Here is a 27,045-nt window from a genome sequence, read left to right on the forward strand (position 1 = left end):
TTGTTTCTAAGAAAACAAAATCCTTAATGAATAAACAGTAGATTGGATGTAGGCCTAAATCTTCACCTTCACTCCACATTCTCTCCACCACTTACCTGCAGTTCGAAAGCCCTGCCCTGCATGTTGTGTGATTGGTTATTCAGGCTTATGATGTAAGAAACCTGTCGGTCTGAATCCTCTGATTTTCAGTGGAATCTTTAAAGTTGCTGAATGCAATCAAACCCCCACAGCAGTTTTGCTAGGCTTACATTTACAGACATCATAAAATTGAAAAGGTCATTCAAATCTATTCAAAATACTTGATCTGTTAATAGAATTGTTTCCTAAAAATTGCAAATTATAATTTATTATTTTACTAACTTATGTAGTTATGAATTATCATTTTCTTCAGTTGTATCACTATATGACAAGGATTGCCATGAAATAGTTTGGACCAAAAAAAAAAAAGTATAAAATAACTAAGGGTGGCACAGTGGCGCAGCAGGTAGGTGTCGCAGTCACACAGCTCCAGGAGCCTGGAGGTTGTGGGTTTGATTCCCTGTGACTGTCTGTGAGGAGTTGGTGTGTTCTCCCTGTGTCTGCGTGGGTTTCCTCCGGGTGACTGTCTGTGAGGAGTTGGTGTGTTCTCCCTGTGTCTGCGTGGGTTTCCTCCGGGTGACTGTCTGTGAGGAGTGTGGTGTGTTCTCCCTGTGTCTGCGTGGGTTTCCTCCGGGTGACTGTCTGTGAGGAGTTGGTGTGTTCTCCCTGTGTCTGCGTGGGTTTCCTCCGGGTGACTGTCTGTGAGGAGTGTGGTGTGTTCTCCCTGTGTCTGCGTGGGTTTCCTCCGGGTGACTGTCTGTGAGGAGTTGGTGTGTTCTCCCTGTGTCTGCGTGGGTTTCCTCAGGTGACTGTCTGTGAGGAGTGTGGTGTGTTCTCCCTGTGTCTGCGTGGGTTTCCTCCGGGTGACTGTCTGTGAGGAGTTGGTGTGTTCTCCCTGTGTCTGCGTGGGTTTCCTCCAGGTGACTGTCTGTGAGGAGTGTGGTGTGTTCTCCCTGTGTCTGCGTGGGTTTCCTCCGGGTGCCCGGTGTACTCCCACAGTCCAAAAACACACGTTGGTAGGTGGATTGGCGACTCTGTAGGTGTGAGTGTGTGTGTGTGTGTGTGTGTGTTGCCCTGTGAAGGACTGGCGCCCCCTCCAGGGTGTATTGCCTTGCGCCCAATGATTCCAGGTAGGCTCTGGACCCACCGCGACCCTGAACTTGATAAGCGCTTACAGATAATGAATGAATGAATGATAAAATAACTAAGAGGTGGCAGGTTAAAGCTTTCTAAGTTTTCAGTTTAATACCTGGTGCTAGTGAAATGTGGTGTGGTGCTGAAGCTAGCAGCAGCCCACTCTTGGAACTGTGAAATGTTTGCTTTTTTAAAGGCCTTTTTATACAGAACACACGGCTTCCGTTATTATTCTGTCTAACAGATGTGGCAGGAGGGTGATGTGGCCTTTTAATCATGTTTGGTTAGACAGCACGTGAGTTAGTTTTTATTGTCTGCTTAGGCTGCCCGTCCTAGAAGATCCTTTGTGGTACTTGTAGGTTATGTTTGGTCTTACTAAGAAAGAGAGCTCAAAAAATGCATTTTTCATCCGAGCATTTCATTTGTGTTCTTACACGGTATATCCCTGTGTGCATATTTGATGTTGAAATGGAGTTCCACCAGCACCGAGAGGCACTGGCTTCATTAATAATTGATGCTGTGGTGTCCTGTAACTGCTTTGTAAAAGTGTTAAGCACAGGTCTTAAGTTTCCAGCTGCCATCTGACTGTTTGGGAACTGCGACAGAACAGTTTGCACAAGTGGAAACTGGAGTTCATTGACTGGTTTGTTGTCAGATGGAATAAGAATGGGATGATGTTTTCCATAGCTGTGTGTTAGTAAAGTTATAACCAGGAGGATAGACTGTTTACTTCATCAAATATTACTGGATGTCACCGCCGTTAGAGCCTAATTCAGACTAGTACTGCTTCAGTGGCCTACATCAAGTGAAGCTTCGCCGATCTGACGATGACAGGCCACACAGAGGAAGAGGAGGCACACCCGTTCAGGAAGAAGTGCAGAGGGGAGAAGCGTGTGTCCTTTCCTCCTGACGAGGAGATGGTGTCAGGCTTTGCTGAAAGCAGGGACACGCTCCGGGATGGTGAGCTTCTCTTCTGTTGAGCTGAACCTACTCCTCGCTCCGTTTCTCGCTTCCTAAAAGAGATATATAACACAAAAAAGCACACCCTTATAATATATTCAGTCTCCTGTCTTCATTTATGACAGCACAAATCTATTTATGTTGTCAATGTACTGAGAAAGCTGCCACATGAAATGGGATTGTTATGCTTTCATGTAAATTCCATTGCAGTTTTGTGTCACATGATTCGTTGGAAACATTTTAATTCCCTTCGCTGATTTATTTTTTTTCCCTCACTGTTACATGAGGATTTTCACAAACATGATAACACAGAATTACTGCCGCTCAGCTCGGGGCTCCCGGTGACCTAGATGTTTGGTAACAGATGAATTAATACGATTAATATTAATTAATGTCCAGGATTTGCACCGTGCCTGTTGGCAAACTGAGACAACCTCTAAGGCACTTAATAAAGCTCTGACAGATATGAATATATTGTGGCCAGTACCAATATTGATTTTAAGACGTTAATAAAAAAGAAAACACAAGTATAATTTTATTCCATTGAAGTTAAACAGTACTTTACCGACTAAAATGAATGTGTGTTTTTAATTGTCATTGTCTAATACTCAGATAAATAAGAACTCAATACAACAAAATGTGCTTAATCCCACCATTCCCAACCAGTGAGTGCATGGGCACCTAGATTCTCATTAAAGGAGTTCAATACATTTAGAGAAGAACATTAACTGATAATTCAGCTAAAGAATGCCCACACTGGCAGGCATTTGGGGGCGGGGGGCATGAAAATATATTTAAACTATTCTAATACACTTTTAAAAATAAAGGTGCTACAAAAGTTTGGGTGAGCGATGCCATAGAAGAAATACCTTTGGTTCCATTCATTCATTCATTCATTTTCTGTAAGAGGCGCTTATCCAGTTCAGAGTCGTGGTGGGTCCAGAGCCTACCTGGAATCATTGGGTGCAAGGCGGGAATACACCCTGGAGGGGGCGCCAGCCCTTCGCAGGGCGACACGCACTCACACATTCACTCACACCTAGGGACACTTTTGAGTTGCCAATCCACCTACGTGGATTGTGGATAGGGAGGAAACCCACGCAGACACAGGGAGAACACACTACACTCCTTACAGACAGTCACCCGGAGGAAACCCACGCAGACACAGAGAGAACACACCACACTCCTCACAGACAGTCACCCGAAGGAAACCCACACAGACACAGGGAGAACACACCACACTCCTCACAGACAGTCACCCGGAGGAAACCCACGCAGACACAGGGAGAACACACCACACTCCTCACAGACAGTCACCCGGAGGAAACCCACGCAGACACAGAGAGAACACACCACACTCCTCACAGACAGTCACCCGGAGGAAACCCACGCAGACACAGAGAGAACACACCACACTCCTCACAGACAGTCACCCGGAGGAAACCCACGCAGACACAGAGAGAACACACCACACGCCTCACAGACAGTCACCCAGAGAAAACCCACGCAGACACAGGGAGAACACACCACACTCCTCACAGACAGTCACCCGGAGAAAACCCACGCAGACACAGGGAGAACACACCACACTCCTCACAGACAGTAACCCAGAGTGGGAATCGAACCCACAACCTCCAGGCCTCTGGAGCTGTGTGACTGCGACACTAACCTGCTGCACCACCGTGCCGCCATTCTTCTTCTATAGCCTCATTTAAAAAACCTTTATAGCACCTGTACATATATATCTTAATGTCTCATAATTTAATGCTGTCCATTTTGTCAGCTCCACTTTCCTTATATAAATTTGTAGTTACAGACTCTATTCCATCTGTTGTTTGCATAAACTATAACGCCCCTTTCACTCTGTTCTTTTATGCTCAGAGCCCTCACAGGAACCCCACGGTGCAGGTATGATTTGAGTGACGGATCATTCTCAGCGCTGCATTGACACTAGTAACACAGTTAGTGTATATTATGCTGGTGCGAGTGGATCAGACACCGCAGTGCTGCTGAAGTTTTTAAACCCTGTGTCCACTCTCTGTCCACTCTGTGAGACACTCCTCCCTCGTTGGTCCACCTTGTAGATGTAGAGTCAGAGACAGTAGCTCATCTGTCGCTGCACAGTGTGTGTCGCTCGTCCTCTAGTCCTTCATCAGTGACACAGGACGCTGTCAGCAGCGAGGCATACAGTGCAGCATTCACACAAACACGCCACACGTCAGTGCTCCTGTATGGAATGAGTGTAGAATTGTGGAGTGCTTTTTTTATTATTATTTTTGTCCATATGCTATAAGTATTGGTTAATATTGTGAACTAACTAAAACCTCAGTTGTGCGCTAGTAATTAACACATACACCGTTAATATCTTTGGACCCCTATGTTGTAATCTGCACTCTATATTTGTTTGTTTGTTTGTTTGTTTTTGAATTGCAAGAGCTTCAAGACCACATCCTCATCATTTCTCCGAGACGTAATCTCACGGCCCCAAAATGCATTTACCTTGCTTTAATGAAGCACAGAGAAGTGTATTAGAAATAGAAAGCATTTTTCACATGCTTTCATCAGTTGATCTAATTGCAGACAGCTCATTAAGACACAATAAACAGTAAATTAGGAGATAAGGAATGAAAGGTCGTTGTGGGCAAGGCTTTTATTTGTGTTGGTGATTTCTTTTTTCCTTTTTTTTTTTTTTCTTTCTCTAAATTAGGTGACAATCTGACCTTGACAGAAATAATTCTGGCGTACAGACAGAGCTGCGCAAAGGACGGGGTAGAGCCCAATCCAAAGATACAGGACCAAGTAAAGGTAAAGTGGCCTAACATGCACTTATACTGTTATTAGGAAAGCCTCCATCAGTCGTCATGCGCTGTTTTGTTTTACATCTATGACATTTGATGCACAGCTTAATGAAGTGCAAGGATTCAAACCCTGCTCTGCGTGTTTGGATCAGCAGTGTGTGTCCTGTAGGTTTATATCAGCTGCCTTTAAGTAAAATGCTACCAGTGCTTTGCTTGTTGTCATTTTATTTTACATTATTTTATATGATTATATTGTATTTTGTATTTGCTCAAATGCAGTACTGTTTGTCGTGAATACATACACATTTTGACCTGCGTTATATCATTGGAAATGTTAAAAATGTGACAGGAAAGAAAAATATTAAACTTGCTCACAGAGCATGGTAATTAGCCAAATGCTTTCCCATTGAACTCAGGCACAACAAGACAATAACGGTGCTGAAGAATGAAAGCAAATGAGAATCAAATACACTCAGGCATGAACACACACATGCATGCAAAACACACACATACACACACACACACGGCACGACATGGCATGCATAATTCAGCCCGTGCATTCACTTATTTTACTTTGACCAGCAATGTTAAGAGCATCAGTTTCCCCTCTGCATAAATTTACGATTAGATCAAGGAGAATTATTTGTTGAAAATTAGAGACTTAGCAGTGCTTACATTAACCACGCTCTCAGTATTATCTCTGAGGTGCTAATGAGACCAATTGCATTTAAAGTAATGTAGGTGGTCCACCCCCCTCCCCCCCCCCCCCCTCCCCCCACTCCACACTCTTAAAAGAGTAAAATATGTATGGATAAGCAGCAGCTAAAAGGAGAGATATTTAGTTTGAAGACTGTGTGTGAATTCATAATAAGGCTATGCAAAATGGAACTCGCTGCTTAAAGAGCATATTTATCAAATTAGGTATTTTCAGGCAGGCGAGTCCCCGGAGGACGGCTGCGGAAAAACTATTTAAAGCTTTTATTGTACCCGCGGGCTTTCACTTTTCTTTGAAATGTTTTAAGTGGATGAAACAGCATTGCTCTTGGTTACGTCTTCATAAGGGGACGGTAAACAACAATGGGTTTCAGCAATGGACCTGGGGTCTCCTAAAGCTTAACACAGAGTAATGTTTGTTTGTTTATTGTTTGTTTTATTATTTATTAATTCTTTTTGGTGTGTGTGTGTGTTTCAGTCGTTCAGATTCATCCGTCAGCTCTGCAGGTTTGAGTTGACGATATATCCTTTTTTTTTTTCTTCTTCTTTGCCCTGTTGTTTTGGGGGTGGGGTTGTGGAGTTGTTTGTTGGTGTAGAGTAGGAGCAGAACTATGCACCTCGCTGCAGCTTTTAAGAAACGTCTTTGTAACGTTTAAATAATATGGGGATAAATAAATAAATAGATAGAATGCAGATTTAACTTTGGAGGAGGGCCTCAGCAAAACATCTGCTACAGTCCCATTGGCTGATTTCTCAGCCAATTTTGCCTTTTGGGAAGCAAAAGCATCTTAAATCTATTCAACATGGTCTTATATATTTCCCTTGATGTTAATAAAGTAAAATTATTTCACCGTGACTTTTTGCATTTCAGCTTTGGGTTAGTTATTGGCAGATGGTTTTATTTATTTGGAGAAATAACGGTTGAAACAAGCAGACCTTTCTGCCAATGGAATCATGTACAGGGCGAGTGGCAGGACACCCTTTATTTTCTTTGATTTGCCACATGACCCTTTCCCACTGGAAAAAAAAAAATTGCCCTTGATCCAATATGGCGGCTTCCCAGATGGCGGCCATGTTATTCACCCCATTTCCATTTATTATAAATAATTATAACACAGGATGAGTCAAAAGACGAAGGACACCCTTTAAACCAAAAACCCCAGCAAGAAATTGGTGAGGAGCCGATCTTTTAGGCTGTGTCCACAACATGGCCGCCAGCTGGGAAGCCGCCATATTGGATCAAGGGCAATTTGATCCAAAAGTCCTAAAAGATCGGCTCCTCACCGATTTCTTGCTGGGGTTTTTGGTTTAAAGGGTGTCCTGCGTCTTTTGACTCATCCTGTGTTATAATTATTTATAATAAATAGAAACAGGGTGAATAATCTTGCACTGAGCTTTCAGTGTCTGTTGTTTTATTGTGTTTGAGGCTAAGTTTTAGTGGAAACTGATATTATGCATTTCTTTTTCCTCATAATAATTGCATTTCTATTTAATGTTAGTTCCTTTCAGTGGACAGATGCATCAATATTTCAGCTTTCAAAAATGTCTACTTTAATAATTGTCAAAAACGATTGTATGTATTACTTTGGTGTGGCTGAAATCTCAGTGTCTCCTCTGAAGAATATGTGTTGAGCAGTACGTTGTGGGGTAGTGGTGATATTGGAGAAAACATAAAGAGTTTGGAACTTTCTTGTTTGCCCCATATTTAAAAAAAAACCTATATTACACATAGAAAAAAATGTCACTTAGACCTAGGTTTCCTTATATGGGCGTATACAGGAGGACGCAGGACTTCAGAGATCTGTGATGACCATTTGTTTGTACCTGAAGGATTTAGGCTCAGCTTCTTCTGCCAAGCTTTTATACCTAGCGTCGTTTCAGCAGCAGCAGCAGCAGCACTAACATGCAAGAAGAAAGTCTAGTGGGGGCTGGAAGAATGATTATTATTCATCAGTGACAGAGTGAGAGGAAGTAACAGGAGAGTCCACAGAGCTGCTGGTCGCTATAGAAGTAGAGAAAGCATCATCAAAAGTTTTAACATGTGCCGAACCACGCATAGGTTTTGGGAGAAGTTTGTATTTCAAACCGAAGCGTTCCCCATTGGAGTAAAAGAAGCCCGCTCTCTCAGCCCCCCTCTCTCAGAGCACCGAGCTTCAGCGCTCATCAGAAAGCTTCTGCCTCTCTGATATGTAATAACCACCCTCCTTCCAGCACGCAGGGAAAAGTCACTCATATCTAAACACCATCAAGTATAAATAACTTCCACACTTTTAAACTTTAATGTGCATCACCCCCTCTCTGGACCGCACTGATTCACTGATTAAAGTTTTCCTCCAGCGCCAAACCAGACATGTTTATTCCTAACACACAGATCTGCTCTGCTCTTTAGATGTTTTTGCATTGCATCAACATTATATTACAGATAAATTATCATAATAATAATAATAATAATATAAAAAAATAATAGTAATAATACATTTTGGAGCAAATGAAGAGATGCGAATGCCACGCTAAAGCATTTTGAAAGTCAATTAAAAAACTGTGTATGTTTTAATTTTTTTAATGATAAATTAAGTTACTAATTTCGTCCATGCTCTTTCTAGACACTGCAGGTTTTAATTGCTAATTGTTAACCGGGAATGAATATATTTGCATATTAATTAGCACCTCAATTTACATTTTTAATTTGCCGCCTTCAAAGGGTGTGAGATAAAAGGTCGTGTTATTTTAAATAATTTATCCTTTATTGCAGAAAAGATGCTGAAAGGAAAATGTGTGGCTGATTTTAACCCCTGAGAGTTTTTTTTTTGCTTTATTTTGATTTTATTTATTTCTCCTTTTTTTTGTATAAAATGTTCTGAAATCATTTTTGTGACTAATTAAAAAGGCTTTGGAAATAATAATAATAATAATAAATAAAAAAAATGCTCTAATACAAAGCCACCCAGACAGAGAGCAGGAGACACTGAGCTCTTTGAGGCTGGAATGGAGGAATGCACTGGAGAGGGCCCGCGTGAAGTCGAGTTCCCGCTCTCTGCCTGAAGGAGGCACAGCTTTCTTTTTTATCGCTTCATTTTGTCCCTCTCCCTCCTGACGCCTCAATACTTTTGGCGCTTATTCATTTGGTTTTGCGCAATCCACAACTCTGCAGCGGAGGGCCTTGGAAATCTCAGCGTTTATTAAGAGGGAAAAACATCAAACAAAAGGCGAAGGGTTCAGAAATCCGTGGCCCCAAGTCGTCACTGTCGAGACGTTTTCATTTGCTCTTATAGGAAACGTTGGGGAGCGTTTGCAGGCGTCTAATTTGTTTTCTTCTAAACACTCCGTCCCATATGACATCTCGTTAATGTTTATAGCAGATTGATCCAGGACCTTGATCAGTCTGATATGTACTAGCTGCTGCATGCCATCTGCCGTCTGCTGTCTGCCTGCTACATTTGCCATATTGGGCCTAATCAATGTATTTTTTTTTCTATCTATCTTTGAGCTTGTTTTTTTTTTCTTTTCTTATCAAGGTCTATTTTACTCTCTGCTCATCTTTACTGTGGATTTGATACAATGTACTCTCACATAAAAAAAAAAACTACGCAGGCTGTTAAACTCTCACTGGACTGGAAGTTGTTCACAACATTTTGGTGTACCTCAAGGGTACATCTTCATCCCCTTTTAGTTTAGTTGTATTAGTGCTTCAGTTGTATTTTTGTTTGCTACATGACTCTGCACACTCAGGGTTCTTGTTTAAACATTTTTTGAAGGTTATGAAAAGGTACAAATATGCACCTTTACACTGGGAAAAATGTCTTTAAAGCGCTAAATTGTACATTTGTAGTTTGAGGCTAAATTTACCAAGTTTGTACTTTGACAAGCAAAATAAGGTTTGATTCTGACAGCGTGGGTGCTTACAGTGATGTGCAAGTATTAGAGCTGGCTGGTGAACATGTTTTTGCAAGGTTTTCTAACATTATTAATTGCAAATTATATTAATAGCACACTACAAAGTAAAGTGCCTTTTTGTTGTAATGACAGTGTAAACTCTCTGATCAACGGAAGCGGAACTGGAAGGGATAAAACTCAAATAAATCTGAACTTTTATTATAAATCTCAATTAGTCCAGTGTCGCAAATCTGCAGAAATTGTAATAAAAATGAAATATCACATAAAATTGATTGAAATAATTTTATTTACTTTAAAATAAGTTTTTTGCCTTTGCTAAGTGCTTGATATATAGAAAATGACATATAAAACAATATTAAATTCTATATTGTATATATTATACATAAAATAACACTGTTCAATTTTTAATATTTAATTGTTTGTTTAAGTAGCTGATTTATAAGAATCAATGCTTGTGTATATCAAGCAGAACTACAATAAGAGTAACACAGAGAGTATCAGAGTAACACAGAGATCTGTATCATAACTTCACAGAGAGCATTATCACAACAACACAGGTGTCATTATCAGAACAACACATATCATTTTTTAGAACATTCTCACAATATAACATGATAACAACCACAACAGAAAGATCATCATCAGCGTAACAGACGTCACTCATGATCAGAACAACACAGAAGACACTGTCAGAGTAAAACTGAGGTTACTATCATTAAAACACAGAGGTTGCTATCAGAAGAGTTTAACTAGTTGAGATTGTTACTCAGCGATGGTGTTCTCCTGTAGCTTTGTTTGGGTGAGAAAGTGAGACTGAAAACACAAACAGAGCATTTGAAAACAAGCCCTAGCTCCCTCACTCTGGTATTCGCCCAAATGAATCCGAGGCGAGCGCTCTCTCTCGAAGCATGAACGGTGCTATAAAACATCCCGCCGCATCCTCACGTGAAAGCATTTGAGTTTATTTATTTATTTATGTATTTTATTTTCTGGGCGGATGCTATGCTCAGTCTTTCCTCGTTGCCTCGTCCTGCCGTCTGAGATTAATGTGGCTCCTCAGAGTGACACAGTCAAATTATATGTATGTAGAGCAGGCAATGAGCAAATTAATGCATCAACAGATGACCAGCTGTTTCTAATTAATATACCTGCTTAATTAAAGGGGAGCATTTGCAGCAACAGGAAATGGAGGCAAATCCATAATTCATGGTTTTAGTGTGAACATGAGGGAACGGGCATTTTGTTTGTATGCAGAAAAATATAAGCTAGAGGAAAACTTGTGGTATCTATCTATAATATGTAGCTACCTCTCTGTCTGTCTGTTTATGTATCTATCTATCTATCTATCTATCTATCTATCTATCTATCTATCTATCTATCTATCTATCCAGTCATGTCATTTGTAATATCTATATTAGATATTTCATATACTATCATTTATTACACGTTCAAATAAGTTTTAAAACATTTGTGTGTAATGTATTATATTAAACTTTAAAATTAAGATTAAAATTTAAAATTGAATTTGCAATTTTAATTATACATTACACACTCACACAAAAAACATACACAAAAACCCATTTTAAGACTTATTTCTACACCTAATTTTGTAAAATTAGGCTTTTTTCCTTGTTTTGTGTGAAGCTACATAAAATCTAATGGTTCTCTCTCTCTCTCTCTCTCTCTCTCTCTCTCTCTCTCTCTCTCTCTCTCTCTCTTTCTCTCACTGTCTCTCTCTGGTCATTTTGCTTGCAGAACATTAGCTGTCTCAATAAAAGAGCTAAATGCCTTGATCTGAACGGTAAGTAACAGTGCGCTCTTGTAAACAGTTTATTATGTCGTATTCTTTCACCTCAAAAACGTTAGTAGTGGAATTTAATCTGAAGGTTTAAAGAGTCATTTTGTGTTTGCCATGTGCCTGAGTGTTTTCTGGTATGATCTAATATAAGTGCTTTCTGCTGCATTGTTTATGTCTTTCAGCCTATTACCTTATTTTACAGAGACATTATTAAGAACCTAGTGACTGTAGAGCATACAAGTATTACATTACTAATACTGCATCTCTCTCTGTGTTAAAGGTATTCACAGGTAATGGTTGTCATTATATTCAAGAAAATGTTGTTTATCGTACAGCTGTGTTTCTAATTGGGTTCAACATCGGTCCCCAAACGCTGTCCAGTACTGATACTGTATAGAACCACAACACCTCCTGTGGAACAACTAGTGGTTCTTGTAATACAACCACTGCTGTACCATCTTTGATGAACACTGTTGTGCCTGCATAGTGTTTGGTCTGCTGACAGTTTACCTGGTTAGGAATCATTTTGCGAAAAGTGAGTGAGTAAGTGACGGAGCGAGTGATTAAGTAAGTAAATGGTTGGTTGAGTGGAATAGTTAATTACGTATGGGCTTTGAATCTCCAAATAATCTAGCTGAACCCAGTCAGTGAGGTGTTACACTTACAGAGTGTAGCGTTGCATCTGGAGCTGGGGATTTACAGCTATCTGTCATATATGTTCCTCCGAGAAATGTGGGTATGAAAAAACAATAATAATGAAGGGATACACTCAGCCTCATGAGCAGGATTAGGCTTTGGCTGTAGGCCGTGATTTTTCTCAAAATGCTCACCCTATTTTTGTTGTTTAGGTTCATTTGACCAGTTAAACATCTGTTTGTTAATTCCAGAGGCTCCGGCGTTTTCCGGGATGACCGTAATTTCACTGGCACTGAATGCGGGACCGGACCCAAAACAGTGCAATCTTCTTCAGTGCGAGAGATAAAAATCTTGAACTTTGTCAGGGCTCTTAATTGAAATCTCCACGCAGATCCTGCGGGGCTGGGATTAAGCCGCTGTCCCTTTGATGAGAGGAGCGGCGGTTATTGATAGGGGCGGATGGGAGATTTTAAATGCGGGTCAGCGTGTTCCAGCTCTCTGCACCATGTCTCACACGCCTGATGACATCTGACTCCAAGACTCAGTATCATTATCAGAGGGCGGCAGAGGGGATTAGAAAAATGGGATTTTGGATACTCCCTTCACAACCCCCCCCCCTACACACACAGAGACACACACACACTCACAACCCCAACCCCTCATCCCAATGTACGGTACAGTTAAGTGATTATTGTAAAAATAATTTTACAAATGATTATGCTAATGATGAATAAATTATCATCTCTCTGTGGCACGGCTGTGAGCGATCCGGCTTCTCCCCGACTGCGGAGATAAGAGTTTATGAGGCGAAGGGGGCTTGTGCGGCGCCAGCCTAATAAAGACGCACTGCTGCGGCCATCAAAGTGTTTCTCTAGGCTTTGTTTAAAAGTCATCTGTTCCTGAATAATCAGTGGCTCTTTGATTCCGCTCTCCGCCGAGGACGTGATCACGTTTGCGCGCTTGTCTTTCTCTCTTTAATGAACACCAGCCACCACACTGCATCTGCAGAGGGGCAAGATTCAAAGTCTGCACCGTTAGAATTGGGAAGGGAGCGTGCTGCCGTGGCGCTGCGCTGAGTTTCAGACTTTGATTTCTGACGCAGGATGGGCAGTTTGGGCTTTTTTAAAGGAATTTTCCAGTGCGTTTCAACTTAATCTCTACCTGCAGAAGCCTGTGCCTGATTTATGTGGAGAAATAGTGTCACAAACAAAACAAAAAAAAAGCTTGTTGTCTCAAAAGTAACTAACGCTTTTGCTTGAACCCTACAGTGATATAACTATGTTATTACCATTACAGATGTCATACTCGGTTATGACTGGTTATGTTCAATACTCTAACAGCATCCTCATCTTACTATAGACCATTCATTCATTCATTCATTATCTGTAACCCTTATCCAGTTCAGGGTCGCGGTGGGTCCAGCGCCTACCTGGAATCATTGGGCGCAAGGCGGGAATACACCCTGGAGGGGGCGCCAGTCCTTCACAGGGCAACATAACTCTCACACATTCACTCACACACTCACACCTACTGACACATTTTGAGTTGCCAATCCACCTACCAACGTGTGTTTATGGACTGTGGGAGGAAACCGAAGCACCCGGAGGAAACCCACGCGGACACTGGGAGAACACACCACACTCCTCACAGACAGTCTCCCGGAGCGGGAATCGAACCCACAACCTCCAGGTCCCTGGAGCTGTGTGACCTGCTGCGCCACCGTGCCGCCCCTTACCTTAGACCAGTGGTTCCCATATATATTGGAAAAAAAATAGCGACAAAAAAGTGACAAATCACCTTTACAGTGGAATTATTACAATTAATATGCATTCTGTAACTCACCCCTAGGGGGCCCACCTCCTATTTTGGGAACCACTGACTTATGGCGCTTTTCCACTACACCGTACCTACTCTGACCAAATCTGGTCCTGGTCCCTGGAACCAGGTACTTTTTCAGTTCGTGCTCGCTTACGGTTCCAACCAAGCCGAGAAGGAACTAAACGGTGACGTGTAAACCCTGCAGAGTGTTGATTGGTCAGAGACCTGTCAATCACCAAGTAATTCCTACACAAACTTGCTGCTTGTAAAATCTCTGAAATTGTGAAATCATCTTTCACATTTGTTTTTATCTGACTCACAACGTCAGCTCATGTTTTGAAGAGGTTTAAAAGCTCCTTGGGTCAGCGGCTGACGAAAATCTTCAGCGAAAACCAAACATGCACGAAGAACTGGGGCACGGAGCCCAAAAGACAACAACAATAACTTTACTGCCGGTGTTGTTTTGGTTTTCAAAGCATGCCCTTCCCTTAGAGATGGGGTTTTCCAACGTCTCTGGCTCCATTTGGCGGGGGAGCTGTGCTAGTTAAAAAAGCGACCATCTTGAGCCAAGTCAAGTTGGGTCGAACCGATCCCATGCAGTGGAAAAGCATCACTAGACCATAGAATTCTGTATTCCAGGCCATGCATTCCAGCATTCTTTACTGTGGCACAGTGAAAAAGTAGGGTTCTGTACAAGAATCTCACTGTGAACCATAAGCAAAATAGTGCAGTAAAAAAGGCCAATGGCACGACCCCAAACTGTGACATAACAGTTTTGACTCATTAATATTCATGCACCACTTTTCAATCAGAAGTGTTACTTTCCAGCATTCACAAACCCCAACCCCAAACACACATACATACACACACACACACACACACACACACACGTGAGAAAATGGAACTGTTGTTTTATTGAGTTCTGTGTACCAGGCAGATTTTAGTGGTTTTTAAGGTGGTTTAAAGAAGATGTGATATTTTTTAAGGTGGTATTGAATGGGTTGTGGTGTTTTTAAAGCAGTTTTGAGAGAGACGCTCTTTTTTAAATGTGGTATTGTGTCTGATTTGTTGTTGATAAGGTGTTATCAAGCAAAATGTGTTATTTTTGTATCGAGCTGAATGTGGTATTTGTGGAACGTGGTGCAGTTGTAGTGAATTACTTGATCATGTTAAGCCTGTGTGAGCCATCGCAGTGCCTGCCTGTAAACAGCCAATCAGAACAGAGCTCATCAAATTACTCATGAACCCTCCATAAAAGGGAAAATAGCTTGTTTCATTCTAGGGCCAAATCAAAGGTTTGGAAATAGGCGTGTACAATTGCAATTGTACATTTTCCACCAGAACAAAGTCACATACTTGCTTTGTAGACATCAGAGAACAGTTTAAAATACTGAATTTCTATTTCTCTCCTACAGGTGTGTCTCTAGACTATCGCTCTTGTGAGTCTCTTGAGGAGATTCTGAAATCCATCCAGTTTAATCTGATCAACCTGCAGGGGGCAGAGCTTGAGGAAAATGTGAGTTTATATGGACCACCAACATTTTTAGAGTGGCTCTAAAAACATTGGTTTTGTACAGAATACACTGAGACTGTTATATACTGATTATGTGCATGATCTCCACCTAAGTAAAGATATCAATGTAATTGTCGTAATGTAATATATTTATTCATTTATTTTCTGGAGGTAAATCAACATACAGCTGTTTATATTGTGATTTCATGATCATTGAACGAGTTTAAATGCATTAATGATTGATTCAGTGAAAGGACTCATATTAAAAGTTAAGTTTGTGTTTTCGTTAAGTTAGAACTTGGAGGTGTAAGGTGGTTTTGATTGTTTTAAACATGCCGGGCTTGTCCAGGCTACTCCCTGTCTGAGAAGCCCATTTGTTTTTAATATTGTGTTGTTAAAATATTGTGGGTTGCATTTAACATACAGCGGCACGGTGGCGCAGCAGGTAGGTGTCGCAGTCACACAGCTCCAGGGACCTGTAGGTTGTGGGTTCGATTCCCGCTCCAGGTGACTGTCTGTGAGGAGTGTGGTGTGTTCTCTCTGTGTCTGCGTGGGTTTCCTCTGGGTGACTGTCTGTGAGGAGTGTGGTGTGTTCTCTCTGTGTCTGCGTGGGTTTCCTCCGGGTGACTGTCTGTGAGGAGTGTGGTGTGTTCTCACTGTGTCTGCGTGGGTTTCCTCCGGCTGACTGCCTGTGAGGAGTGTGGTGTGTTCTCTCTGTGTCTGCGTGGGTTTCCTCCGGGTGACTGCCTGTGAGGAGTGTGGTGTGTTCTCTCTGTGTCTGTGTGGGTTTCCTCCGGGTGCTTCGGTTTGCTCCTACAGTCCAAAAACAAACGTTGGTAGGTGGATTGGCGATTCAAAAGTGTCCGTAGGTGTGAGTGTGTGAGTGAATGTGTGTGTGTTGCCCTGTGAAGGACTGGCGCCCCCTCCAGGGTGTATTCCCGCCTTGCGCCCAATGATTCCAAGTAGGCTCTGGACCCACCGCGACCCTGAACTGGATAAGGGTTACAGATAATGAATTAATTTAACATACAGATAAAATGATATAAAAAAAGTAATGTTTGTTTAGATATTGACATTGTTTTCCTTTCTTTCTGTAGGGTCTGTGCTCACTCCTGGATATGATCTTGTACTATGAATCAGCCACTCACCTGGACATCTCCAGCAGCAGCATGGGAGTCTCAGGGTGGCAGGCCCTGTCACGTTTACTCAAACAGGTGCAGAATGAGAGGCTGGACTCTGACATGTCAGTATTTGGAGGACATTTTCACAAAACGTTACACTTTACAATATTCAGTTCTTGAATCACTGAATTTTCAGAGGACTCCCAATGCACTACAGCAGACAAAATGCACTGACATTACAGCAGAGCCAGGTCTTATAAAAGACAGTGACTGTGATATGTGCCAAATACTACTACTACTACTAGTACTAGTAATAATAATAATAATGATAATAATAATAATAAAATAAATAATAATAACGGTCAGTGAAGTAAATCATTGAATTGAGTCAATAAGAATAAGAACGGCTTCTGAGGTTGACATCCAATCATCTGCTTGTTGCTAGGCAGATTATGCAGTTATGATGCCCTGTTTTTTACAGCTGGTGTATTTACTGTATGAAAGACAATGTGTTTTATTGCATGGACAATATAGACAAAGTGGAATATGGCCCTAATGCCCAAGTGTCATGTGACAAAGTGGTATATCAGTAACATTAAAGTTATGCATTGTGCTTTTTGGATGATTTATTATCTGATGTTTGAATCTGAGTCATATATCATGATGCCCAGGACTCTCCTTTGTCCTGACAATGGACACTTGGCCAAAATGAAATAAAAACTGACTTTTCCAAATTTCTCATTCTCTCCAATCTCTGCTTTTTTAAAATGATTTTCTGCTAAAATAATTTTCCACCAATGCATTCATTTTTCAGTGTGAAGACACTCTTTTGAGAGCTGTGGTTTGAGAGCAGGCACTGCCCTCTTTCTGCATTCTCAGGTCTGATCCTCCACCTGATTTGTATTCGAGCTGCGTGGAAAGTAATGAATTATCATGCATCGGAGATGAAAATATTCACACCGCGGGATATTGCTGTATTCACACTTTGATTTTAATGGATATCATTACACTTCACTTAAGTTCACGAGGATATTATGTTCAATTAGCAGCGTGGCTAGATGAAAGACAGAGGAACTACCCACTGACTTCAATGGTCAAACCAAAGGCGACGCTCTCAGGCGGCATTAGACAAGATCAGTCGAATTTTCACTGACAACAAAAGGAAGGGATAGAAAAAATCTGGACACTTTTGAAGTGGTGGACGAGGGGAGAAAGTCTAACAATGGCCTCTAGATCTGTAGCAGCCTCCTGTCACTGAACTTTTTTTTATTTATTTATTTATTTTTTGCATTTTCAGTGCTCTCGGCTGCTTCAGATGGGCAGGGGTTTTGATGAAAGGCTGAAAAGCGGGGCCAGTTCACAGAAAAGGGCAAAATCAGGACATTTTGACTGACTCTCTCTCTCTCTTTCTTTCTCTCTCTCTCTCCCTCTCCCTCCCCCTCTCTTCAGAGTGGATGCCTGTGGAGACTGGATGCCTGTAATGTCCTGATGCTGGAGTATCCCGCTCAGGTCCTGTCAAAAGCGCTGCTCTCCAGCTCTCTGACGGAGCTACACCTTGAAAACAGCTGCCTCAGCGGCAAGCCCCTCTTCACACTCGGTATGCTTCTCACACCGCCCCCCCCACCCCCCAACCCCAAACCCCAAGTGGCTACAGTGCTCCCAGTGTGGGGCAATAACAGCATACACACAGCTGGAACACATCATAACAATTGCCCAATAAAGGCGCTACCAAAAGTTTGTCATCATTTACAGATAAACGTCTGTGTTGATGTCACAGATATATTTCCAATTTTTTTAAGCTATAGATATGAAAAACATAAAAGCCACAGAAACAACTGAGAAACATGACATCACCCTCAAACAACAACCCCTTGGCTTTGTCTATATTCATATTTTTAAACTAAATTTTAAAACAAGTGCTGAACTAACGACAGCACCCTGTAGTGACCATAAGTCAGAGACAGATGCTGTAAATAATTTATATTGAAAATGTGTTTAAAAATCATATAATTGTTATTGAAACATTTTATATTGCGATATACAGGGGTTAGACAATGAAACTGAAACACCTGTCATTGTAGTGTGGGAGGTTTCATGGCTAAACTGGAGCAGTCTGGTGGACAATCTTCATTAACTGCACATTGCACCAGTAAGACCATGTGCATCCAATGGTTCAAACATTGTGTCCTGAAGGCGGTGCCGTGTATCAGGACGACAATGCACCAATACACACAGCAAGACTGGTGAGAGATTGGTTTGATGAACATGAAAGTGAAGTTGAACATCTCCCATGGCCTGCACAGTCACCAGATCTAAATATTATTGAGCCACTTTGGGGTGTTTTGGAGGAGCGAGTCAGGAAACGTTTTCCTCCACCAGCATCACGTAGAGACCTGGCCACTATCCTGCAAGAAGAATGGCTTACAATCCCTCTGAGCACTGTGCAGGACTTGTGTATGTCATTCCCAAGACGAATTGACGCTGTATTGGCCGCAAAAGGAGGCCCTACACCATACTAATAAATTATTGTGGTCTAAAACCAGGTGTTTCACTTCCATTGTCCAACCCCTGTATGTTGATATTGAACTATTGTCCAGCTCTAAATAGAAGTATAAATTTGATTTTTCAATAAAAATATATATGAAATCACTTTATAAACCGTGAAAATACCATCCAATCATGATCATTTTAGTTATGTTCTGATACCACTAAGATTCCAGAATCTTCAATTTCATTGGAAATCCACAGGGTTCCATCACTTTGTTTAATATTGAGTGCTGTTTGTGAAAACACACAGTCGCTATTGTAATTCTGGCGGCATATTGTGCACACTGTCCGTGCTGACCAGCACGAGGTGTGTGTGTGTGTGTATGTGTGTGTGTGTGAATGAGCATTGTCCGTGCATGGCCCTGACCAGCAGGAACAGATGATGGAGGAGAGGAGCGGCAGATTTTGGCCCCCTGACCCTAACAGTCAGACTCGGCCAGGATTAGATGTCCTAATCTTCTGCCTGTCACTTTACACGCTGTTGCACCAATCCGTGGGAGCTCTGTGGCCAGCTCGCTCTGAGAGGGAGATGTGCTCCCTGCATATCCACACTTTTAAGGACACAGCACTTCAGCCATGGCCAGTTCAGAGATGTATGGGCCTGTACATACAGTATTCATACAGATCTGTCCTGGAGAATTAGCCCAGTACATTAGCCACACACAGGTACTCCTCTTACCTCAAAAACTGTCTGAGGACTTGTCCTGAAAACTAATCTCGCCAACAGGTAATAGATGTGTTTCTGATAGTGAATGGCATGCTGTTTATGGAGCTTTTGATGCCTACTTTCGATACTTATAGCGCTTTTCCACTGCATGGTACCTACACTTTTCTACGCCACTCTACTCTGTGAGTTGCTTTTTCATTTGGCACATGATCACTGCTTTCTCAAGGTTCCAAATGAGCCCAGCATGGACTTATATGTGACGTGTAAACATTGCAGAGCTCTGATTGGCCAGAGAGAATCATCACTTTACACAACACAATGCAGGAATCCAACACACTCGCCACCTCCAAGCTATAGTAGTGATCACATTTGTTTTTATCAAAGTCAAAATGACAGCTTGTAAAATTACGCTCTGGTCTCTGGAAGAGGTTCAAATGTTCTTTGGATATATATGGACACAAGCTATATTTAGAAGACGGGAGCTGTGGTAGTGGAAAAGGCAGTACTGTAGATACCAGGTGCCAAACAGTGAGTAGAGCCGAGCAGTGGAAAAACACAATAGCTCACTCACTCACTCGCTCACTCATGTATGGGGCTCTGCATTAAAAAAGCAGTGTGTCCAGCAACCCTGGGCTATAGCGGTTACAAATAATGAATGAATGAATGAATGGATTAATAGTGTATGAAACTACATGGTTATAGATTTTATTTGACCCTTTTCTTAAAATTGTCAGACAAAAATAGATCAAACTAAATGATTGAATTCAGGTTTGAAACAGTGTGCCTTTTGGCAGCTGATTTAGAATCAGTCTTAGTCTTTTCTCATTTTCACCATCAGCATCAGAATCACTTTATTTCACTATGTATGTTGGACACACAAGGGATTTGTTTTGGTAAGTGCACACATCTATAACATGTACCATTCCAAACAAACCAGACAGGCACAGAGACTACTAACCAGTGTCAAACCAAGAGATTATAGAATAAAAGAAAAGGCAAAAAAGGGTCATGTGGAAGGGTTTAAAGTAGATGATGGTTGTTGCAAATAACAATGTTGTAACACGCCAGACTCTGCACACACTATAAATGTGCTATAAAAAATGTAGACTTATAAAACAGGAATAAAGTTTGAAATACTTTACCGTAGTCGTTTAATTAGTTAGTTGTAGACTAGGTTTAGCAAAGGTAAACTTTTCCTCGTTATATTTCTTTGTGATTTTCTGTTTCTAAATCAGAAGTAACCGGTCATTTTTCAGTCTTCCAAATTTTTAGTTTTTAATCAGTTGAGGAAGAGTGCATAACATTACATCATATTTCTCGTCTTCAACTGATTCTTTTTATTTTGCCCTCGTCTAGTTTTCATTGTGAAAAATTGGTTATCAACAAATATTTTTCATCATAGTTTTCGTTACCGAAGTGAACACCCAAGTAAACAAGGAACGTTCCTGGACGTTCAAAATAGGTCTAAAAGTAGTCTGTCCGTCAAGGACATATTTTAAACGTCAATGGACGTCCAAAATCCATCTTAATAAGTTAGTTAAGTGGTGACCAATCGATAACGTCAGTGGACGTCCAAAACGCGTTTTATACAAGTCATTTATTTCGGGACCAATTAATAACGTCAATGGACGTCCAAAATACGTCTAATACTCGTCTTTTCAATGTCTGTGTTTGGACGTCTTTTCAACGTTCATCTTCAACTGTAAGAGAATGTTGATTAGATGGCAGTCATTACGTTATTTCAACGTTGAATCAACAGCTAAATGTTTACTGGGACTAGTTTCAATCATCGTTTTTTAGTTAGGTGAGACACTTTAGGCTTTTTCCAAAGAAACCACTGTGGAGTACATTGTGTGAGAACATGTCAGCAGCTGTGTTTGAGATTACTTTACAACTTGCAGTTTGCACCATGTTTCTTGGGTTATAAGGTTCCGTACTGTGTGAGCTACATTAGTTCCCTTGATTCCCAGCCTGTTTCACTGGTAAAATACTTAGTCGTAGTTGAACATTTAATGGTCAGTAGTTTAAAAAGACATGTCTAATCAACTGAAACTCATTTCCCGTTATTGTAACACTCTCCCTCTCCGCTTCTTGTTTGACTGGATGTAGTGTTTGTTTAGCCCTGTGTCCTTTTTGGCTTTAATGTCCAGACTGTGCCGAGCCGGGGCTCTGTGAAGGCGCTAATGTCTCAGCGGAGAAGAGCAAGAGCCGCTCTGGACACGGGCCATTAGTGAGAGCAGCGAGAGGGGACCTTAAATGAGTGGGAGGACTCCGGTGGCACATCCTGCGCTCGCGGGGCTCTGTGTCTTTAAGCAATGTCTGGATCCGTTTGATATTTTGGGGCCGTGTGGCCACCCCCTATGCTTCTCGGCGGGACGCCCAGCTGCTGATCATTGCTATTGATCGGTGGGGCCCTGATTGCGGGACTCGCTGGCTCGCACAGTGGAGTCCCACCAATCAATCCAACGATCCCCCCATTTGGTTCCTACTGTGCGTGATGGCGATGTTGGCATTCGGCATGCAACCAAAAGGGTCTGATCAAATCTGCCGCATTGATCCGGACAGGCGGCTGTGTGAGGCCACAGACAAATAGCCCATGAAAAGGGTCCCTGTCCTGAAAGGACACATAATGATGTTGTCGATTACAGTGATGACCAGGCTAATCGCAGCGATGTAAATACTCCAGGCTCCAGTGATAAACTTAGTCCAGCAGAACTTCTGAGTTTCATTTAGAACGGCTGTTACTTCAAGCCATTTATTTTTTTAATTCTTCATTTCCTACTACTTGCTAATATTTAAATCCACCTCCTCTGTGATGATAAATTCATGTCTCTCTCTGTAATGAAATAATGGCAGCTAGCAGCTCCAGGTGTTGAGATCATTTCCTCTTTGTTCTCCCGAGTCGGGGGCCTGAAGAAGAACACTGCTCTGCAGGAGCTTTACCTGAGAGACAACGAGCTCAACAGCTACCAGGACGCCATGCAGCTCGGAGAACTGCTTAAATACAACAACACCCTGAAGAGCTTAGACCTCAGCGATAATGCCATATCTGACTCAGGTACAGTGTACTTATCTCAAACTGGACATATGCATTAATCCATTTATTCAAAGGCATATCATCACTGTTGTTTGAAACTCTCACATCTTCAGAACTGTGTATAAGAAATCCATTACTATTCTTTGTTTTATTATGCTAGTTTTCTGTCTGTACCCCACTACAGGCCTTTATTTATAGGCACTTGTATATAGTCCTTCCAAGAATATTTGTGTAATCATTGGATTTTTAATTTCTGAAGAGCACTAAATAATTGTATTGTTCATACATTCATTCATTATCTGTAACCCTTATCCAGTTCAGGGTCACGGTGGGTCCAGAGCCTACCTGGAATCATTGGGCACAAGGCAGGATCACACCCTGGAGGGGGCGCCAGTCATTCACAGGGCAATACACACACTCACATACACACCTAAGGACACTTTTGAGTTGCCAATCCACCTACCAACGTGTGTTTTTGGATTGTGGGAGGAAACAGGAGCACCCAGAGGAAACCCACGTGGACTCAGGGAGAACACACCACACTCCTCACAGACAGTCACCCGGAGGAAACCCACGCAGACACAGGGAGAACACACTACACTCCTCACAGACAGTCACCCAGAGTGAACCCACACAGACACAGGGAGAACACACCACACTCCTCACAGACAGTCACCCGGAGGAAACCCACGCGGACTCAGGGCGAACACACCACACTCCTCACAGACAGTCACCCGGAGGAAACCTATGCAGACACAGGGAGAACACACCACACTCCTTACAGACAGTCACCCGGAGGAAACCCACGCAGACACAGGGAAAACACAGCACACTCCTCACAGACAGTCACCCGGAGCGGGACTCGAACCCACAACCTCCAGGTCCCTGGAGCTGTGTGACTGTGACACTACCTGCTGCGCCTCTGACCTAATTTTAATGACCGAAGTTTAATGATGCAGTGATATTCTGTAAGGGTAGAGGTATACTTGCTGTTTGGCAAAGTTTTCACGACGTCAACCACTGCGTCGTGAAATTAACTGTTTACAAACTTGCCTATGTGCTATGCTTGTAACTGGAGGTTTCCACTAGAGGGCAGATCAGGGAATTACCTTGGTATTTGAAAATTTGTCTCTGATATAGTTTTCTCCAAAACTTTCCACCATCGTGATGCTGTTGCTCACCTGCACTGCCCCCTACAGTTTATGCGTGTACCTCACTGTAATGAGTACACATTATAAAAGGGGCACGACCTACGGATGCAGGATACGTGAGGCAGCCATTATGATTATGAGATTTACACTGCTACTTAAAAGCCATTTTGGATCAATTCTGTATTTTAATTCAATATGATGTTCACCTTTTTCTTAAACGTGAAGTTAAAACTTACATAAAAGCTTATACATTGATTTATATGTAGCTTAGATAGCTTTTTTTTTAAATGCTTACTGGTTTAAGATTTAGTTTATTATTTTTTTTCTCAACAAAGGATGGCTTTGCAAAACAAATTTTACTCATATAAATGTATATGACTAAATATGTTAACTGAATAATCACCGTAGATTTCCTAACAAAAGATCATCTTTAAAGATGTAAAACCAAAAGATCAGTGTATTCCTGCTGTGACTCTGGTTATTCTCATCTTTGAGGTTTAGTAAATACACTATTATGGTTTACATATGCAAAAGCTACTAAATGCTTTAGCCTCCATGAATGCCTTTTCATGAAAAATAAGAGTGATGCTGCCCTTACAAGGAACAGATGTGTCTGTATAAACCGAGGTGTGTGTGTGTGAGTGTGTGTGTGTGTGTGTGTGTGTGTGTGTGTGTCTGTGTGTGTGGGTGTGTCTGTCTCTGTGTGGGTGTGGGTGTGTCTGTGGGTGTGTCTGTGTGTGTGGGGGGGTGTCTGTGTGTGGGTGTGGTTGTTTGTGTGTCTGTGGGTGGGTGGGTGTCTGTGTGTGTGTGTGTGTTTGTGTGTGGGTGTGGGTGTTTGTGTGTGTGTGTATGTGTCTGTGTGTGTGGGTGTGGGTGTGTGTGGGTGTGTCTGTCTGTGTGTGGGTGTGTGGGTGTGTCTGTCTGTGTGTGTGTGTGTGGGTGTGTGGGTGTGTCTGTGGGTGTGTGTGCGGGGGGGTGTCAAATTCAAATCAAATCAAATTTATTTTTATAGCGCTTTTCACAACTGATGTTGTCACAAAGCAGCTTCACAGAATTCCAGTTGATATGATAATGGAGTCATACTGTATTGATATGGACAGATTATTGCTTATATAATTATATACTTTAGAAATACACCAGCAGAGAATGAATATGTTATTTCAAGCAAAATACAACTGCATATTTCAAAAATATTTAAACAGATTCTGTGCTAAAATATCTGTGTTTGGTTCATTTTAATGCAATTGTAAAATACCATATATTTTACAATAAGAAAATATAAATACATATAGTGAAGGACTAGCGCCCCCTCCAGGGTGTATCCCTGCCTTGCCCTCAATGATTCCGGATAGGCTCTGGACCCACCACTACCCTGAACTGGATAAGTGCTTACAGACAATGAATGAATGAATGAATGAATGAATGAATGAATAAAAATACATAAAATATAGTACATGGAAATATCACATACTGGCTGCACCCAGGTTTAGCAGTTTTCAAATCATACAAACAAACAAATAAGTGAACAAATGAATGATGGAACTCATGAATGAATGAATGAACAAATGACGGAATGAATGAATGAAAGAAAGAGAAGCATGAAAGAACAAATGAATGAATGAGCATGAAAGTGAGGTTTTCTTCTTGATGCATGATGATATATAGTCGCATGCTTTAAAACCTTCATAAACTGTATTTGTGCCCTGCCTACTGTTCCTCGCTGGTTCCACAGGGCTGGAGGAGCTCTGTGACGGTCTGAGGGTTCAGCAGTCTGGTTTGAGAACATTAGCGCTGTCTAATAACCACATTACTCAGCATGGCCTGACTCATCTAAAACGAGTTCTGGTGAGTGGCAGTGTGTCTTCATTAACTGAGATGTTAAAAGGGTGTAAGAGAATATTTATACACTGACACTCAGAATGTGTTCATACATCACGACCCGACTTTACAGCCATGAAACCAAGACGACAAGACGATTTCCAATGAAAGACAGTCTAACAAATCCTGTACAAATCTTCCTAGAAACGACAGTGGTACAGCGAGACACTGTAAAGTCCAGGTGACCAATCACACGGCCGTGTTAGGTGTCAGAATTAGATTTCACTTTCCAGTCTTGGTTTGTAAGTGTGGTCTTTTAGTACACTATATGGCTAGACGTTTGTTTTTAGACATTTCTTTTGAAATAAAGGATATTAATAGGTAACTTATCCAGGGTAGTAACAGGGAAGAATGTGTAGTAGATCTTGGAACATGTATCTACACTTTCAAACATGGGTATCTCAGGCGCACCACTATCATGTTTCAGATCCTACCTTGCTGAACGTTTTTGTAAAGTGACATGGCTAGGACAGCTGTCTTCATCATGTCCACTGTCCACCGGAGTGCCCCAAGGCTCAGTACTGGGACCCCTCCTTTTTTCCATCTATACCACCTCTTTGGGCCTACCATTGCTTTGCCGATGATACTCAGCTCTACCTGTCATTCCCGCTGGATGACTCTTCGATCTCAGCACGGATATCTCATTGCCTCTCAGATATATCCTCATGGATGAAGGCACACCATCTTCATCTTAATCTTTCTAAGACTGAACTACTGGTGGTTCCCGCAAAACAGTCGGTTCAACATAACCTCACCTTAACAATCGACTCGCTCTCACTTTTTCCGGCGAAGGTTGCTAGGAACCTGGGAGTTATGTTCGACGACCAGCTATCATTCACACATCAAGTGGCTTTGCGCTTTACAACATCAGGCAAATTAGACCGTTTCTAACGCAACATGCCACTCAACTCCTAGTGCAGGCTGTGGTCATTTCGCATCTTGACTACTGCAATGCAGTGCGAACGGGCCTTCCAGCCTGTGCTATAAAACCATTACAGATGATCCAGAATGCAGCAGCACGTCTGGTCTTCAACAATCCAAAAACTCACTGAGCTCCACTGGCTTCCGGTTGCTGCTCGCATCAAATATAAAGCCTGCACGATCGCTTACAAGGTGATGACAGAGCAGACGCCCTCCTAAAGGCCTATGTCCCGCCTCGGCCACTGCGCTCTTCCACTGAACGTCGACTTGCTTTACCCAACATCCACACTAAGCAATCCAGACTGTTCTCTTCCATAGTTCCCAGATGGTGGAACAAGCTGCCTACTTCCACCAGAGCAGCGGAGTCCCTCACCGCTTTT

The 27,045-nt window shown here is 41.9% G+C and overlaps 1 protein-coding gene across 1 annotated transcript in view; it reads left to right on the top strand.

Annotated features, from left to right (window-relative positions):
- The first annotated feature begins 2,039 nt into the window (after positions 1-2,039).
- si:dkey-288a3.2 (protein phosphatase 1 regulatory subunit 37) overlaps positions 2,040-27,045 on the top strand; it is a 54,586-nt gene continuing 29,580 nt past the window's right edge. Inside the window, exons 1-6 of the mRNA XM_066656762.1 lie at positions 2,040-2,172; positions 15,246-15,346; positions 16,441-16,557; positions 17,914-18,061; positions 21,829-21,908; positions 22,535-22,736. Coding sequence (XP_066512859.1) covers positions 2,040-2,172; positions 15,246-15,346; positions 16,441-16,557; positions 17,914-18,061; positions 21,829-21,908; positions 22,535-22,736 — 781 coding nt within the window. The remainder of the gene's footprint in view (positions 2,173-15,245; positions 15,347-16,440; positions 16,558-17,913; positions 18,062-21,828; positions 21,909-22,534; positions 22,737-27,045) is intronic.

This window comes from Hoplias malabaricus, chromosome 1, assembly GCF_029633855.1.
Source record: "Hoplias malabaricus isolate fHopMal1 chromosome 1, fHopMal1.hap1, whole genome shotgun sequence".
In the NCBI taxonomy this organism is placed as follows: domain Eukaryota; kingdom Metazoa; phylum Chordata; class Actinopteri; order Characiformes; family Erythrinidae; genus Hoplias; species Hoplias malabaricus.